The following is a 19,588-nucleotide window of genomic DNA, read 5'->3' as shown; positions in this document are numbered from 1 at the left end:
CAGAAAGCCCCGTCAGAGGTTGCAGAAGTTGTTTGTGCTTCACCCTCTCTAAATGATTTGCAAATTTATTCAAACGCAATACGAGGAGATGCTTTATTTGTTGAAATAACTGTCGGTGGTGCCCTGCACAGAAGGGTGAGGTACATCAAGCAGAAACACGGACAAAAATATACTGGTTTAGAAACTCATAAATCCTGATTTGAATCTGCCAACCTGAAAGCCATGGACGGCCCGAATAAACTATTTTTCCTAAATGCTACATCTGATTAAGCCATACCATTAAATGACAGCTGAACTTTAACATTAATATGATATTATTTAAATAACCACATGATTTTTTTTTACACTAAAAATGATGAATGATTCCTAGACAGCTCCATTGACATGAAGAGGAGGACTCTTTAATGAGATTTGACGAAATGGAGACATATGCAGAATGCTCGTTACAGCTCACATGGCGGGGCCTCCCAGGGAAGCCAGGGAGGGTGTTCCCTTTTTTTCTTTCTTATTGTCTACAGGCACTGAAGCATTCCTTTCACTAGCCACTTCTCGGTGGATTTTGAATTTTTCTAGGTCATTTATGTATTACTCTTAATCAGAGAATTGGGTGGTTTATGGTCCTGAATCACAACGATATGTGCAGGAAAAGGAGGGGCGTGTGGAGTTGGGTCAACACTGGCTGAAAGTGCCCAGAGCTTGAGACTCCCTGCTGATCAGCCTGATAGAGAAATCACTCCGGCCTTGGAGACTCAGCAACCCCACCTTTGATTGGTTCTTACGCGATCAATCTCTAACCCAGCAAACATACTTTCAGCAAATTATTATCTATTGACACACGATCAGAGAAGACTTATTTTCAAACAGTTGTCTCTACAATATCAATGAGAAAAATGATTCTCTTCTTTAAATTCCAATTAAGCTATTCTAGAGGCAATTCTCAACCTCCCCCCTCCCCCCTCACATTTCTATCCACAGCTCCAAATGGAAGGTTATGCTTCATAATGCTCTTATTTGTTAGACTCTGAATGTAAAATAATTACATGCTGAATATACCAAAGGAAAAATGGCTCCAATTTTCAGACCAATGGAAACAAAATTAATTACCTGCACTCATTCATTTCTTTCCAAGCTCTCCCAAGTATGTTCCATCAAAGTTTAATTACACATATAAAACATTAACATTTGTTTGCTCACACATGTGAATTCAGATTATCCAGATTGCTTTAAATTATAAAAACCATCTTGAAGTATACATAAAATCGAGATATTGCCCCAAATAGCATCACTTAAAAAGAAATAAAAACAAAGGCAATGGCACAGAGCTAATACCAGGGGTGCTCCCGATACTGCAGGCCTGCATTCCCTCTCTAAGAAAGAGACTACCGGAATAGAAAATAAAATCACGCAGCTCCTGCCATGGGGCCTTCCTCAGGCTATGAAAAAATACTTCATGTCTAACCCTAATTTTTTCCCATAGCTTGAGGTAACCCCTCTAGCTCAAACCTTCTCTCTAATCTAAGGTGCGCAGAACGTGTCCCTGTCCAAACAAGAGTTAATATCAGTGCTCTGGCATTTCAAAAGGGTCTCGACACAGGGTACTGAGAGCAGAAGCCTGCATGCTTGAAAAATGCCCGGTTGCAATAAGAGGAGAAACACAGTTAAAAAAAGGGAGAGAGAGAAAGTTGGGTCCCTACCTTGCTCTTACCTTCGCAACATCCCCGTCAGGACCCTGGAGCTTTTCCCCAAGTTAGCGTCTGTTTCCCGAAGCTAGGAGAAGAAGAGCGCATTAAAATAAAACAAAACTGAAGGCTATTGGATTATTTTTTAAAGTGCACTGGCAAACAATAATTTTCTTTCACGATAGAAAATCTAATTCATAAAAAATGCACTGAAATACATTTTTGACACATGTTCCATCTCTGGAAATTCTTAGATTTAGAAAACTACATGAGATTGATAATCCCAGGAGCTTTAAACTGGATACTTGAACTGGATATAAAAGCAAATGTCTCAAAGGCTGACAAAGTTTGATATATATCGGTAATTTATTAGTTTTCCTATTTGTGAATGTGCAAAGTTCTGGTACTATAAATGGAAGCAGAGTGACTTGAGGAAGGATGAGACCAATGTTTTTAGATTTCACTCCAAAACCTGATATACTTCAAAGTCTCCCTCAATGACCTTTTCACCAATAGAGCTAAATAAAATGTCGCTGTGGGAGCATTTCAGGATGGGGACATGAAGAGGCAACTTATTTTTTCTAGATCCCACACTCTTCTGTTTCGCCTTCTATCCTTCATCCCTCCATCCTCCTAGCCATCTATATGAAGAAAAGCCTAAGTGACCGTCCGGTAACTATGATGCGCACTGACCAGCAGGGGGCAGACGCTCAAGGTAGGAGCGGAAACCACAGGCATGGAAACATGGAACAGACTGATGAATCTCAGAGGGAAGGGGGCGGGGGTGGGAAGAGAATAATCAAAGATCTAGAGGCCCCATGCACCGGTGGGGTCCCTCAGCCTGGTCTGCGGGGATCAAGCCGAAACCAGCTCTCCGACATCCCATGAGGGGTCCCGGATTGCAAGAGCGCACAGGCCAGGCCGAGGGACCCCACTGGTGCACGAATCCGTGCACTGGGCTTCTAGTTTTCATATATACTTACATCTATGTGATTGTGACTGTCACAAAGACCCTTAGTTTCATGTCTTATCATTTATTGAATTTGTGAAAAGATGGTATCACTTCTACTTACTCTTTCACGTGCTCTCTGTATCTTTTCTCTGTCGTGACTGAGGTTTTCCAACATCTCTTGGCCAATTTGCTCTATGAAAGAGAAAATCTGAGTAAGGAAAGATGACTTTGGGTGTGAGAATAACTTTCAGCAGAAGTACCAAAATGTTAAATAAGTTTATATGACACACCAGACACATATTTATTCATGTAGTTGAAAAACATTTAAAAAGCATGTGATGAATTTACCTATTTATCGTAAATATGATGAGATGTGATTTAAAATTCAACCTACAGAACATGACCACCATGGCAATGACGATTTAGAGGTGACAAGACTTGCCCAAGGCCACCTCAGCATATTACTTGCCAAGATGGGCAGTCCAGGTCCAATGGTCTCTCTGTTATCATCGTGACATTTAGCCTTTGGTTTTCACAGGCTATAAATAATGTTAGTGGTTCTAGTCTACCCTTCCTCCTTCATTATTGCCCTGTTTTGCATATGTAAATGAGACTCCCTTTAAAACAATGTTGATTTTAACATATTCGTCCCACATAAATAGTCCTCATACCCTCAATTACTGCAGCTTATTGGTAGTAGAACTCTCTCTAGGCTTCTGCTCTCTTAAAGTTTAGTGTGTTTTCAGCTACCCTGGATAGTTGAGATAGGGTGAGGTGCATTCATTAATAAGTAGCTGAAGAGAGATCAAGTTGGAGACAGAAGTCCAGACATTTATACGGTAATAGGCAGGTAGGAATCTTCATTAAAAAGCCACACTGCTGCCATAACCGGTTTGGCTCAGTGGATAGAGCATCAGCCCGCCGACTCAAGGGTCCCAGGTTTGATTCCAGTCAAGGGCATGTACCTTGTTTGCGGGCACATCCCCAGTGGGGAGTGTGCAGGAGGTAGCTGATCGATGTTTCTCTCTCATTGATGTTTCTAACTCTCTATTCCTCTCCCTTCCTCTCTGTAAAAAATCAATAAAATATATTTTTTTAAAAAAGCCACACTGCTGAGTTCCAATGAGGTTTCCCCCTGCTGTGATCATCCCATTTGGTGGCGGTGGTAGGCTCTTTTCTGACTGCAGCATCTTTTACGAGACCTGACACATATTCAGTTGCCTTGAATATATTTTTCTCAGACTCATTCTCCGTCACTTGAGAGGCACCTTATTCTATCACAGAAGAATGATAATCTGCCTCTCTTCTAGTCTTGGCAACTTGTGTGACTACTTTATTCTAAATTTCTTTTCTTTTTATCTTGTATTGTCTTTTTATCTATAACCTATAACAATAATCTCTGGCTAATAAACTTACAGAGACGTTCAAAGTGCATTTATTATAACAACAATTAATTTAATAAAGGCATTAAGAAACTGCCACGGTAATTATTTGATTTATGTGTGCATACTGCCATACTTTTTAGAGGGTCACCCTAAAACCGTTTAGCCATATTGAGAGCTTAGGCAGTGGCCTCACTGCTGGAGCCTAAATCCCAGTGCTGACACTAGCTGTGTTGCCTTGCACAAGTCACCTAACTTTGTTGTGCCTCATTTTCTTCATCTCTAAAATGGGGATAAAAATAGTTCTGTATCATGGGGTTGTTGCAAGGGGTAAGTAAGATAATCCAGTTAAAAAATTTAGCATAGTGACAGGTCTATAATAATAACTATTTGTTGAATGATAATAATTGAATAAAAAAACCCAATGGACTATTATGACCTTGACCTCCTCCTATCTTGGGTCTGCTACAACCCACTTGAACTGAAATTTTATTCATTGATTAAAACATCTGTCCTACCTTTCTCGTAGAATTATTGTTATAGAGGAAACAACTAGGGTTCACTTATAACCTAAGTGAAAATGCTTTGAAAGCTATAAGGTACCATATACATACATGTAATTGTGCAGTCACAAAATCAATGCACTCAACGAATAATCCAGGAGTCCAGAACTCTGTGCCAGATTAGATGTTGAGGACATGGCCAGTAAACACAAGCTCTTGCACTGCAGGAACTTCCAGGCCAGTGGTGAAGATTTAGCAGTTAAAGGGCAAGTCTTATATTAGAGTTTGCATTTCACGGCATATCAGAAAAAGGAATGTACTGTAAATTCCTTTCACATAGAAACTCCAAGTAGTAAGAAGGGTTAAGTACAATAACATAAGTATATTTTTGATACCTATAAAACTCTGAAAATTCTTTCCAGTGGAGTACTTTCCCATTATAATATCTCCTCTCAGACTGACATTAGCTTTCTATTATTACCTCCATGCAATTTATCCTGAAAGTAAAATTGGATAAGATATGTAGTTCCCAGGGGAGGCATCACAAAAGTTGGAAGATGACACTGGTAGTTGAGAAGGAGGAAACAACTAGGGTTGAATTTTTTCTTTTTATGCATTAGCAGCTAAAATATTGAATTTTGAACTACTAGAAACTACTGTTACATTGAATTCCTTTAATCAACATAATATAACATTTTAAAAAATATTTTTATTGATTTCAGAGAGAAAGGGAGAGGGATATATAGAGAGAAATATCAATGATGAGAGAGAATGATTGATCGGTTGCCTCCTGCACACCCCTCCTAGGGAAGGAGCCCGAAATCCGGGCATGTGCCCTGACCGGGAATTGAACTGTGACCTCAAACACTGAGCCACACTGACTGGGCAACATAGCAATTTTAATTTATCTTTAACTTAGAATCCCTGATATCGATGAACACCCTCAATACTGGAATTATTTCAGTGAAATACTATTTATATAATCTTTTCTATCAACATTGATGGTATTATAATATATAATTTCAAATGAATAGGAAGTAGGAGATTATTACTCCTACTTTATTATTATTATTACCCTTGTGTTTCACCAGCATAATGTTCCCAGTAAGTATTTGTGGAATAAACCAAGCAACGAGGAAAATGAAATACAGTGAAAAATGGAGTATATAAAGGTTTGTGATCTATTCCTTCTCTTCAAGCATATCCAGTGTGGCACTGGAGAAGACCATATTGTTAGGCAGCTAATAGATCCACAGTTCTATCAGGTTCGCAGGGGAAAAACTCCAGTCTGAGTGGATCTATAGTCTGACACCTAAGAAATCAGTGGAACAAGAGCAAAGAGCCCAGGCCTTTTCAGGAGGCATAAATCCCTCCCTCGATCTCTTTGCCTCCTGGGGAACATCTCAGCATCCTAAGTATTAACCCTGTCTGGGAAGGGAAGAGATATTGGCCAGGATGTACAAGTCCTGGTCTTAACACACAAACAGACATTTGTTGGACACAATTATTTTTTTACTTCTTACTTGCTACCTTCAATTGTAATATTCCAACAAAGAACATTCCAGGCCAAACATATTAGAAATGCTTACTCTTGTAGAATAATAAAAAAAAAGTTTCAAAGAAAGTTATGTAAGATTTTTTCCCCATTAGGTGTTTCCCTATCCCAATCAAACCAAAAGAAAACAAACAACGTAGAGGGGATCTTTTAAAAATAGATTGTCCTTGGTCAAAATAGTATTAGACATTTAGGGATTATTTTATTTAAAAATTACTAACATTGTTAGGTTTACTTTTCTTGAATAATTTAACTTAAGACGCAAGCATTCACCAAGACACCAATGAAGAACACAAGCTCACAAGCCTACACCAATGCAGATGCAATACCCGCGTCTAGAGTTTTCAGTTTCAAACTTTCAAAGTACCTTTAGAATGGGAATAGCCATATTCCCTTTATTGAAATAATTTGAGAAATTATAAATTGTAGAAATACTCCACCGTTGACTGTGTGAGGATCGTCCTGAGAGTCAGAAACCACAGGAAGCATAAGAGAAAATCAAAACCGATGCTGCAAGCTGGAATTCTCCATGTCAGCGTGAGCATGATGAATGGATTCATGGGGAGAAAAGTTCCTTCCTGCACTTCTCTGTCCTTCCCACAGGGGTGCTCAGAACCATCCTGGGAGCACAGCATTCCAGTTTATAAAGCGAGCCTTTGTTTTCACAATGGCCCAGAATGAATCATATCCTTGATCCGTGGCCCTTTTTATTGGGTCACAAACTGCAAAATGGGTTTTGGCTAACATTTCCTCTCTTTTCCAATATATTGGGGGGAGGAGAGTATGCAACAGGCATTCAGCACTTTCCTGCTCCATAAAAGAATGAAGCAATTAGCAGGGAACCACAAGTCTAGCAAGATAATGTCCTGAAGGGCTGGCCTAAGATTGGATTTACTCGAGGAGTTTGTACCACTGAAAGCATCATTGCTCTCCATTCATAAAATAATCACGCTACCTGAACCACCATGAGACTGACCTGAATGAACATAAAAAATATTACTGAACTTGTATTTTGGAGATGAGCAGTTTAAAATATTCTCTATGAGAAGGTAAAATTGACTGATGCTCATGTTTCTTCCAGGTAGACTGTGATAAGGAATGAAAACTGTAATACCTGAGATTCTCTGTCCAATAGGGTACCTATTGGCCACGTGGGGCTATTTAAATGAATTAAAATGAAATAAAACTTAAAATTCAGTTCCTCCATAGCACTAGACACGTTTCAAGTACTCAATAAGTACATGTGGTAATGGTCACTGTATTGGAAAAACACAGAAATACCCTCTTTAGAAAGATCTCCAAATCCCCCTGTCTTTAAGACCCACTTAGAAGAAATAAAGAAGTAGTCATTTGGAGATTAATTTAGGTAAAAAACACTTCCTTTCTCTGGGTCTCAGTTTAGAGAATCTTTAGTGCCCCTTCTGTCCCTGGAATGTTAGGATTCAACAGCTCTATATAGTAAAATCTTACTGTCTCCTTTTCTCTATAGAGCATTAAGCAAACTATATAGCACAAAGAGCCAAATGAAGCCCACAAATGTCTTCCCATTCCTTGTCTCCCCTTCCCCTGCCCAATGTTAAAACAACAACCAACTCAAACTTCAATGCTTTTAAGTAGGTTACATACTCTCCAGCTTATCCAAATCTACAGTGTGGACTGACTGCTTCATGCAGTAGCCTGCTTGGCCTCTGCGATGTCTGCATTAACTACGGAGTATAAAATATTTACAAGCACTTTGATGAGGACACTATTCTAGGAAATTATACATTCATATAAACTGAAGGTAAACTTATGCATTCTTAGTAGAAATGTTAGTATAGCAAAAAAAGTACCCAAGGTACAGGTTTCTTTATTTTTTTAAAGAAATTATGATTTAACACTACCTCTTAGCAGGTGAGTACATATTCTATTTTGCTTTAAGATGATCAAATCTATCATTAAGCAATTAAAAAAAGCAACAGCACCACTTTCATCAAAGTCATAGCAGCAGAACCTCCCCTTAGTTACTCGGTTTGCTGCAGATAATTAATAAACACTATTCCCAGAGCCCTCAGACATCAGTCAAGGAAGCTGTGCTATCAATAATGATGCTCGGGCATGAGCAGGTACTATGTAAATTGAGGTTGTTAAACAAAAGGAACCATGTTAATTACAGTTCCATTCAAAAATGAGAATGAATCAGCTCTATTCTATGAAACGAGACCAGAGCCCCAGGAAAGACATTCCCTTTTCACAATTCAGTGTAAAAGTCAGGAGATGAAGTGGCAGACAACCTGAATGGGCAAAACTGTCAAAACACATCCCAAAGGCTCACTTGTGGAATGTACCAAACACGCATTTACTTAACAGACAAGGGAGACATGAACAGCATCGTCCAGATCCCCGGGTTGAATGAGTCACTCATTCTGAAAACAAAACAAAAAGTGCCGTACACTATTGACAAGTGCCTAGAAAGTAATTAGAAAGCCTTTTGAGAAACTATTCCAGGCAGAGCTGTGAACTGTACACATTTCTATCACTGAATGTACAACATTCTAATTATCTCCTTATTCGGAAGTCACAGTTGGGTAGACCGCATAACTTCTGTAAATGGCAAACATGTTTTGTTTTTATGAAACACAATTTTAAGCATTTCATAACATTGGAAATGATATTAAAAAAAAACCAACCCAGGAGATTTCATATAGAAAGTAGACTTCTAGCTTCTTTCACAATTTGGAAGATGAGCCTGCACTGAGTCCCCACTCCCACCTATACTTGAGTTGATCATTGTTGCTGTGAAAAGTAGGTAATCCGAAGATGACATCCCAATCTCCCCTCCCGTCAGTCCGCCACTCACATACACGTATGGCATAAACATATTTATGTTCAGAGCCGAATAGAACACTTCGCTCAGTGTTTTGGCAAATAAAACCACAGAAACTCAGTGTTATGTGTGAATACAACACGATACCAGGATCACTGGCCTTGGTGTTCCTTCTCTTGATATTTCCTTCCATGGTCCTAGTTTGAATTGAAGCTAGAAGGGAAAGATGGCCCGAAGGGCGGAATCACTCCTCTCCTTTTGATTCAGGTATGAGGCAATAGATGCATGTCAATATATAAACACAGGTAATAGACACACATAGCTTGTAATCTGCAGGTTTAAATATTGAAAATCATTGAGATCATGTCAATTTGAAAATATGAACTGGCTTCCCTTACTTAGCTTAACGTTTTCAGGGTTCATTCATGTTGTAGCAGGTGTCATACTTTTTTTTGTGGCTGAATAATATTTCATTGTATGGATAAACCACATTTTGCTTATCCATTCATCTACTGATATTTTGGTTGTTTCTACCTTTTGGCTATTGTGAAGAGTACTGTTATGAACATTTGTGTACAGATATTTGAATATATGTTTTCAGTTCTTTTGGGTATATGCTTAGTAGCAAAATTATTAGATGATATGGTAATTCTGTGTTTAACTTTTTGAGAAACCACAAGACTATTTTTCACATTTTACATTCCCACCAATAATGCACAGGGTTCTAATTCCCCCCTTTTTTAAATATGGTGATCCTAGTAGGTGTGAAGTAGCACCTCATTGTGGTTTTGACTTGCATTTCCCTAATGACTAATGATGCTGGGCCTCTTTTTTTATGTGCTTATTGGCCATTTGTATATCTACTTTGGAAAAATGTCTATTCAAGTCCTTTGTCCATTTTTAAATTGGCTTGCCTTTCTGTTGTGGAGTTCTAAGAGTTCTTTATACACCCTAGCTGCTAGACCTTTGTCAGATATGTGGTGCGTAATGTACCTCTTATTCTACAGGTTGTCTTTTCACTCCCTCCATAGTGTCTTTGATGTCTAGAAGTTTTAAATTTTTAATAGAGTCCAATTTACCAATTTTTTCTTGCGTTACTTATAATTTTGGTGTCATATCTAAGAATCCATTGTCAAATCCAGGTCATGAAAATTTAACCTCATGTTTTCTTCTAAGTGTTTTATAGTTTTAGTTCTTGCACTTAGGCCTTTGATTAGTTTTGATTTAAGTTTTGTTTCTGGATCGAGGAAGGAGGCCACAGTGCTATTACTGATTCACACAAAATATTTAGAATTCGTCTGAGAGAAGTTACCATCTTCTTTAACATTTTACATATTTTTAAAAATTCTAATTTGTATCCTAACTTGAAGCCTGGACCAATATTTTCACTGAATCATAAATTAAAAAATTATGTTTTATTCAGTATTTTTTTCATTATTTTGACCTGAGCACTCTGAAAGCAGACACCGAGATTACAACATGAGGAAGGAACGCAGATATATAGGAATACTTGGTTTTATCGTGCTTTTCACATACTGTGCTTTTATTTTTTTTTAAACAAACTGTAGGTTTGTGGCAACCCTGTGTTGAGCAAGTCTGTTGGTTTCACTTTTTTCTAACAGGCTCAGATGATGGTTAGTATTTTATAGCAATAAAGCATTTTTTAATTAAGGTATGTACATTGTATTTTAGACACAATGCCCTTACACACTTCACAGATTACAGTGTAGTGTAAACATAACTTTAATGTGCACTGGGAAATAAAAAAATTTGTGCGACTTGATTTATTGCAATATTTACTTTATTGTAGCCTGGAACTAAATCTGCAGTATCTCTGAATTGGGCCAGTATCGAATAAATGGAAAAAAGAAACTTATTGAGTCTGAAGAGACACAGAACAATGGATATAGGCAGAGGACAGGCCTTGACCATCAATGCTGCTGATTTCAAGCATTAAGAAATACAGAGTTTTGCCCTAGCCAGTTTTGCTCAGTGGATAGAGTGTCGGCCTGTGGACCAAAGGGTCCCGGGTTCGATCCCAGTCAAGGGCATGTACCTTGGTGGCAGGCTCCTCGGGCTCTGGCCCTAGTTGGAGGCAACCAATCAATGTGTTTCTCTCACATCGATGTTTCTCTCTGTCTTGCCCTCTCTCTTCCACTCTCCCTAAAAATCAATGGAAAAATATCCTTGGGTGAGGATTAACAACAGCAACAACAACAAAAGAAACACAGAGTTTTGACCTAGAGCAGTGGTTCTCAACCTTCTGGCCCTTTAAATACAGTTCCTCATGTTGTGATCCAACCATAAAATTATTTTCATTGCTATTTCATAACTGTAATGTTGCTACCGTTATGAACCATAATGTAAATATCTGATATGCAGGATGGTCTTAGGCGACCACCATGAAAGGGTCGTTCGACCGCCAAAGGGGTCGTGACCCACAGGTTGAGAACCACTGACCTAGACGATGATCAACAGTCAAAAAATATCAGGCAAGAAATCATGTTGAATATTTCGAGAGGAAAACTGAGAAAGTGAGAGGATTGATAAAGGGTGGCTTAGAAATGAAAGGAATTAGCATTTGGAAATAAAAATTCAGAGAGACAAAATAAGTCCGTTTCTTTTATTTTTCAACAAAATGTCATTCATGCTATCCACATCACTCGTCTTGAGAGCAAAGTCAACAAACATGTGCCATTCATGCTGCCATTCTTTAATCCCAACACCCAGCAAATGGCACTAACCAACCACATTTCCCAGAGCACAGATAGCATTAACCAACCACAATGCCTAGAACACAGAGAGCATTAACCAACCACATTGCCTGGAACATAGAGAGCATTAACCAATCACATTCCCTGGAACAAGAGAGCATTAACCAACCACATTGCCTGGAACAAGAGAGCATTAACCAACCACATTGCCTGGAACAAGAGAGCATTAACCAACCACGTTGCCTGAAACACAGAGAGCACTAATCAATCACATTGCCTGGAACACAGAGAGCATTAACATCACATTGCCTGGAACAAGAGAGCATTAACCAATCACACTGCCTGGAACACAGAGAGCATTAACCAATCACATTGCCTAGAACACAGAGAGCATTAACCAACCACATTGCCTGGAACAAGAGAGCATTAACCAACCACATTCCCTGGAACAAGAGAGCATTAACCAACCACATTGCCTGGACCAAGAGAGCACTAACCAACCACATTGCCTGGAACAAGAGAGCATTAATCAATCACATTGCCTGGAACAAGAGAGCATTAACCAGCCACATTGCCTAAAACACAGAGAGCACTAATCAATCACATTGCCTGGAACACAGAGAGCACTAATCAATCACATTGCCTGGAACACAGAGAGCACTAACCAACCACATTGCCTGAAACACAGAGAGCACTAATCATTCACATTGCCTGGAACACAGAGAGCATTAACCAATCACAATGACCCAGAACAATGCTTGCTTGCAACTAGCCCTGTCCATGCAGTGCGCCAGGCAATTGGCTCCAATTGATCAAGGTGGGCACAGGGGACAAGAACTATTTGCTATCCTGGGGTTCCAGCACTGGGTCTTTTTCACTTGACATCAGAGAATACCCACTTTCAGCATCCAGCCAGTCTCTCATTCTTAAATCCTCTGCCATTTATTCCCTTTAAAAGTCTGAGTGAGTGAGAGGACTGAAATTGGAAGGGGACAGTCAAAGGCACAGGGTCTCATCTGGGGTGAGCTTCTTTGTTTAGAATCAGACACATTCATAGAATTTGTAATAAACACAGTTGTGTTGACCTCATTCCAGGCTGACGAAATTAGAATCTCTGGAAGTGGGACTCAGACATGTATTTTCTTAAAAATTGCCAGAAATCAAGTTAAACACTTTGTTAAGGACTGTTGGCCGACATTCCTTAGCATTCTATAATACTACATATCTGGCCCTGCTATAGACATTTACCCCTTTAACTCTGGGTTTCTTGCACTCGAAAGATTTACTTAAGAAATTATGAAACAAGGAATACTTCCAAGATGTCTCAGTTAAGTTGATTTCAAGGATAGGATTCATCACATTTCTTAGTGTCTTATTTAAAGACCACCACCACACTTCTTCCTCTTCCTGATTTAAAAACATTTTTTTTACAGTACAGGAAATAATTCATTTTTACTATGAATAATGTAAGCTATGTAATCCAACTTATTTTTTTCTTTGGCCTGAATCCTAGGAAGCTCTGGTGAGTTTAATCCTTAATTGTTACAACATTATTCTAGGATTTTTTATACAGCAAAGCCCTTCTCCCACTCCACAATGGTCCAAATCTCTCCTTTATTTCTTGGCTTGTCCTCTGTCCTGGGTTAATATTTTCTGCTCTTGGTATGCCTATCTGGTCTTTTACCGTAAGCCACTTCTTTTTGTGGAAGTTGATAGGGCATAGATCAACCAATAAACAGAAGTAAGCCAGATTGTGAAAACGAAAGATTCTTGGGCCCCATACCCACAGCTTCTAACTCTGTAGGTCAGGACTGGGGTCCAAGAAGTTGCATTTCTAACAAGTTCCCGGATGATGCTGTTGCTGTTGGGACTATGCTTTGAGAAACACTGGTCTAGAGTAGGAGTCTGCAAACTAGGGCTCTGAAGCCAATCCATCCTGTGGCCTGTTTCTGTAAATAAAGTTTAATTGAATCACATGTAAATAAGCCAGAGCAATATACAGAAAACTCTAAAATCTAAGGGGGGAGTTTATACTATATCATGGAGCAGACAAAAAGACAAACACATTTTATTCCTGAACAACTCTAAAGCAGAGGTTCTTGCCTTTTAGACACTGACATTTGAGAGGTAGAAGTGAATGAAACCCAACACAAGGGAATTAGTAAACAAATGGAGAAAAGTATAACAAAAAAGGGATAGATGAATTTATGGTATATTCTGGCAGAATTTTAAGGCGAAGTAACCTTGGTATTATTTTTAAACTTGAGATATATGGCCCGTGAAAGATCCAAGCCTAAATTATTGTCTTCCTAAAAAGAATAAAAGATATGAAGAAGCTCAATATTCCCTAATATTTATGCTATCCTTCTGGCTTTATTTTAAAAAAAATTTAAATTGATTTTAGAGTGAGAGGAGGGGAGAGGGAGGGAGGGAGGGATAAGGAGAGGAAGAGAGAGGGAGGGAAGAAGAGAGAGAGAGAGAGAGAGAGAGAGAGAGAGAGAGAGAGAGAGAGGAGAGAACGAGAGAGAAACATTGATTGGTTGCCTTCCCTATGCACCCCAACTGGGACTGAACCTACAACCTGGGCATGTCCCTGACAGAGAATTGAACCAGTGACCCTATGGTGTTTGGGATGATGCTCAACCAACTGAGCCATACTGGCCAGGGCTATTCGTCTGACTTAAAAGGAAAGGCTAAATAAATATCGATTTTCATAATTTTGCTCATCAGATGTCAATTGCTGCTCAATGTCAAGTAAAGAATCATTGGACTTTGTACAGTAAAATATCAGTTTGACCTCAGAAGGATAATACATAACCAAATATGCACTTAGAGGCTTCCTTTAGTAAAACTCCTTTAAAAATGTTTACTATTGTTTCCTTTCTTAGCCATCACTGTGACATTGGGAGTTCCCAAAATACAGAATGAAACAAAGCCACTATTGTTTTTAAATACAATAGAGAATTTATTAGGCTTCATGGGCAAGACTGTATATTGAGCACATTAGCATGATGCTAAGAAGAATTTTTAATGATATCTCAACAAGCTCTAATAGGGAACTGCTAAAATTAAGTCTTTAAAAAAAACTTCCATGTAAGAGTATTAAGTTGAGATGGGACTTTTTTGAGGAAAAAAGGCTTGTAGGCTTAAACCCATGGTGATGAAAAAATGACTTCATTCATTCAATACATATCCAACGAAAGTTTACTGCTTACAGGCGGTGTGTAAAATACAGCAATGAATATTTCCCTCTAGGGAAGAATTTTTATTTTTGCCTATTTATTGCCTGTTTCATTGTATGCCAGGCACCGGCTAAGTACTTGACAGATACTGCATTTAATCTTCACACCACCACCCTATGAAGTGGATTATTATTAACCGCTTCTAACGACAAGGATCTGTGGCTCAGAGAGGTTAAGTCCTTTGCCCAAGGTTGGCCAGTATTCAATACCCACATCTGCTCGATCCCTAAGCCACTGGCATACACTGTGTTTTCAGCAGCCCATAAATGGCCAACATCACAGGCATTCTGGCTGGGCAATTTGGATCCACACTTTGGTCAGACACATAACAAAAAAAGGAAGCTAGACATTTTATGGCTTTTTGAATGTCATAAACCAAGTACAAAGATGAGAATATTAAAAAATGACTGCTTCTACGTGAAAGAAAAAAAAAAGCAAGGTGAGTTTTCTAAGGCCCAAGAGCCTCACACATTATGGTCTACGTCCCAGGCCCAGCTGCCTGTTTTCTGACTCCTTTACCCTCAGTTTCAGAGTTCCCCATCCCTTTCCCGGCGTTGCCATTTGTGAGATATGCAGTGACCAGACACTCATGGAGACAACGACTGCTGATGTGAAGGCCACTCATTTCCGAGGACCAGGTTGTCTCGGGTCTGCTTTCACCACCCATCCATCTACACTGCCTTGGGAATATCTTCGTGGCATCACTCACGAGGGTGGCAGCCTTGGATTTCACTGAGGGCTCACCCACACCGAAGTTCAGACGTTGCTCTAATTCAGCACCAGCTCACGCACATGTCCAAACCTCCTCACGTCATCTTTGAATCACAGGATTGGTGTTCTTTGTTCCCACCTGAGACAAAGAAATCCCCAACTGCCACAGTACTTACTCCATTAAGAAAGATGATGCCAATATCTTTCTACCCAACTTAGACATGGAGCTACTGCCAAGTAGTTTGTCAGAATTATAACCTCATCTGAAAGGCCACCTGATAGGCCACTTAAAGCATAAACGAAACTCTGAGGACAGGTCTGTTGCCTTGTGCTGACTTTCAGAGCCCGGAGGACTTCCTCCCGCCTCTGTCTGCACACTACAGATGGGCTGGCCTTGAATACTGCAGAGCAGTTCTTCAAATTACGTTCAATAGGAAGAGAAGAAACAATAAGCTCTTCAAATCAAAGAAGTGACTTATACAAAGCAATTAATCATATACACAAATGAGAATGAAAGTCATTGGTTAGAAAGTCAAGCTTAGCAGAAATAAGAAAGTATCTTCTATATATTTAATGTACGCCAAACTTCAGGAAACAGCTAGAGCTATTCTTTAAATTTCTGAAATCCTCACTGGGAGGACATATTTAATGCAAAGGCAGATGGCTCCTCTTCCTGCAGTCGGGTTTAGAGTCAATACTTGAAGGCTTGTAAGAAAGCATCCTCAACCTCTGCTAGCAGAGAATGTGTCTTGTGCATCTGTATCTTCCCCACCATGTCCAGCATGCTGCAGAGCCCACAGTAGGTGCTAACTAAACATACGTGATATAGTGCAATAAGCCACACTTCAAATTATTGGTATCAATTCAGTGTTGGGGACTGATATACCTTGAGAACCCAGATGATGCCCAAACATAATGGAACTTCTTTTTTTCCCCTTCTTCTTCTTCACACAAACAGAAAGCTCAGGAAGCTGGTGAACAGCTCAGCAACCTAGAGACTGGCTGTGCAGAGCACTCTCTGAATATGAATTAGCAGTGGGTAATGGCAGCATATTGATGAGGTCTCGTGCCGGGTCCTTTCCTCCTGTGAATGCTGTATAATTCATTGCGCGCGCCCTGACCCCAGTGCGCTCCTGTTCTGACAAATCATACTTGATTAAGACAAATCTTTATTAGTTAGCTAGTCAACTTCCCCATTTATCACTGGCAAATCCCATTCTCCTCTTCAGGTGCAGGAAAAGTGCCTGAAACCTTATTCCCATCCCCCTCCCCCAGCCCCAGACATCTAAATACAAATAAAATATTTGTTGTACACAGAAAGTACAAACAGACCTCTCAAGTCTTAACAGATGATTAAACAAATTATTTAATAGGTATATATTATACCCACTTACAAACGCAAACACAGTACACATTTCACCCGAGCCAAAGAATTGTTAATTAGGAATTTATGTTATCTCCTATTTGAACTCCCGTTTGAAAGCAAAATGCCATATTTGAAAAACTACATTACAAAGCTGGAGGCTCAAAACACTGGGGGAAGAAAAAAGACTGCTGAGTAGAGAGAATATTTAAGGTTCCTACCAAAAGAATAACAACAACAAGCCTTTACAAAGGTGAGATGGAATACGGCAGAATGAATTCAAAATTATTCTTGATTCTTCAGTACCATAGGAAAATGCGACTCCTTTTGAACTGTCTGCAATGTTTTCATGAACTTCAATGGTGGTTTGCCCTAAAGACGATTTAATGTAATTAGAGTGGATGATACTCGTTTTAGAGTTTGGTGCACCGAGCAGGTAGCTGGACTGTTCTCCAAAACCGGACAACCAAGCCATCAGTAACAAAGAAGCACACCGTGCCCTAGGCCTGCCCTGAATGTAATAAATAGCATCCTCTGACCAGTTTCAAAAATTCTCTAGTTCTATGGAGGTAGACGTTGGCACAAACCATTAACTTTCTTTACTTAGCGAGAGCAAGATGGAATGAGAATGAATATGGTTTTTATTTCTCATATTTTTACTCTTAAACCCTGATTACAGTGGAGAAGGAAAATCTTTTCACTTTTTTCATAGGAAGTTACTAAATCAATCCAGACGAGGAATTGATGTATAATTTCTATATAGGTTATCTCCTTGTTTCCTTTAAAAACAATGCAGAGACCAATGAGTAATAGAGGAACTATTTAAAAAAAAATTCCTATGTGAGAGCCTCAATATTATGCTCTAATGATAAACAAATCCACATATAACTAATAGAGAAAACCCCACTGTGAGTATTGACAACGTCAATGGAATGCCATTTAACACTATAGAGTGTGCATGTCGTATTTTACCTTAGTGGTGTCCTTAAGTGTTAAATGGAAAGTCACGTTCAAAAACATTTTGCAGGTTGGGGCTGTGTTCTAATTGCCAAAATCTTCCGTTTAGACATTGTGGATACATCTTGAGAAATGAGGTCAGAGCTTGGCATGAGAGACTTCAAAAGAACACCTAGCACAGTGGGAAAAAGTGTGTTGAGGATTTTATAAGCAGACTGACTCTGATTATATGTATGGATTCAGAAGGGATCATGCGTCCACAATCCCTCCCCACTTTATGGGTCCTTCATCACGACCTCCAAGCACTGGACAGATACTCTGGAAGTGAGAACTATCACGGTCCAGTCAGAGAATCTTGATCTCACTTGAGGGTGAGCTGGAGAGGCGAGGAGGAGTTTACAATCTGCCCATGGAAGCAAAGGAACTGTTTTGCAGCCCCTTTCATTCATCCATGGATAGGTTCTCCATTCTTTTTTCTTCTTCTTGCAAATACTAATGAAAATGAACTCTCCCAGAAAGGCTAAATGATTTGCCTGTGGACACAAATTTTACATCAGAGGTAGGATTATAATTCAATCCAACAAAGATCACTGAGCGCCAACCACATGGCAGGCACCATGAAGATATAAAGAATACAGCGTGTTCCCAGTGTGTAGCAGCTCACACTTAATGGGGTAGAATGATGTGAAAATCGCCACCACCACGACAAAGCATAAAACACTGTGCAAGTGGTAAACAGAGGAATGTGCCAAATGCGTTGGATCAACTAACATAAAAACATGGTTCTCTCCCCTAACTTGTTCGTCACCTTCGCGGGTCCCCAGGAATCCACAGTTCATGACTGCTCCCCCGCCATAAGCTTCTTGCCTCCACACTCATACTCATCTGTCTCACAACAAGGAAGATGTGTTCTGACATAATTTAAAAACTGAGTGTCTACCGATAACCTAACAATTACAATAGCATAACTGACACTCTACTGTGAAACTCACATTTCTTTTCAAATCTTAGAAGACAAACGTAAGGACCTATGGAAAGAATGATTCCTAATTGTTTTCACTGTAGCTTCAGAATTGACATAATACTGGCCTGAAAACAACTGTAAATAATAGATTCTTAAAACAATGGGATGGGTTGTTGGATATTCTACAAAGAAGATTTTATTTCTAGCAGTATTTGCAGGTAAAAATGCTGAAAGGCATCTGGTCCGGCCACTCCTACTTACAAACTACATCTATCATCCAGTGGCACATACATCAAAGTGGATGATACGAAGATAGTATTCTCTCCTGTCTACCCACTCCCCATCTCTGGCACCCGGTAACCAAGAAGCAATATATGGCCACTTGGTGTTATTTCTTTTCCACATAATGCCTGGTGCATAATACATGCTTAATACAAACTTCCTGGATGGATGAATGGATGCTGGGAAAGTCAAGAGGAAAAAGGTAGGAGTGCAAAGAAAAGTAAAAAGAAGAAAATATTAAAAGCAAAAAAGGTGAAGAGGGTGGAGGTAGTAAAGAGACATGTACTAGGCACTAATCAATAGAATTCTGGAGTCAGCAGCTGGGGGTTTGATTAGATCACTGAAGAAAAGCAATTTTTTGAAATGGCATGTTAGGCAGAGCTTAGATTAGAATCCAGACTTCTTAACTCTTAATTTCATATCCTACATAACACCCGATACACAAGTAGAAAGTTCAAGACCATGTAATCAGTGTGGC

At 39.4% G+C, this 19,588-nt stretch overlaps 1 protein-coding gene across 6 annotated transcripts in view; it reads right to left on the bottom strand.

Annotated features, from left to right (window-relative positions):
* Positions 1 to 19,588, bottom strand: part of VTI1A (vesicle transport through interaction with t-SNAREs 1A) — a 313,354-nt gene that overhangs the window by 132,386 nt on the left and 161,380 nt on the right. For 4 of the 6 annotated variants that reach the window (XR_001512316.1, XM_006778717.2, XM_015557989.1 and 1 more), the window contains 2 exons: positions 2,753 to 2,823; positions 1,706 to 1,767 (listed from right to left, as the gene is read on the bottom strand). Coding sequence is in view for 5 of the 6 variants with exons in the window: in XM_006778717.2 (XP_006778780.1) it covers positions 1,706 to 1,767; positions 2,753 to 2,823 (133 nt within the window). In the remaining variant the exon portion in view is untranslated. Of the gene's footprint in view, positions 1 to 1,694; positions 1,768 to 2,752; positions 2,824 to 19,588 lie in introns of all 6 variants that reach the window. The other 2 variants (XM_006778719.2, XM_006778720.2) reach the window with 1 other exon arrangement.

The sequence above is a fragment of the Myotis davidii genome, unplaced genomic scaffold (genome assembly GCF_000327345.1).
Source record: "Myotis davidii unplaced genomic scaffold, ASM32734v1 scaffold107, whole genome shotgun sequence".
In the NCBI taxonomy this organism is placed as follows: Eukaryota; Metazoa; Chordata; class Mammalia; order Chiroptera; family Vespertilionidae; genus Myotis; species Myotis davidii.
Note: the sequence above shows the minus strand (reverse complement) of the source record. Positions and strands in the feature narration are given on the sequence as shown.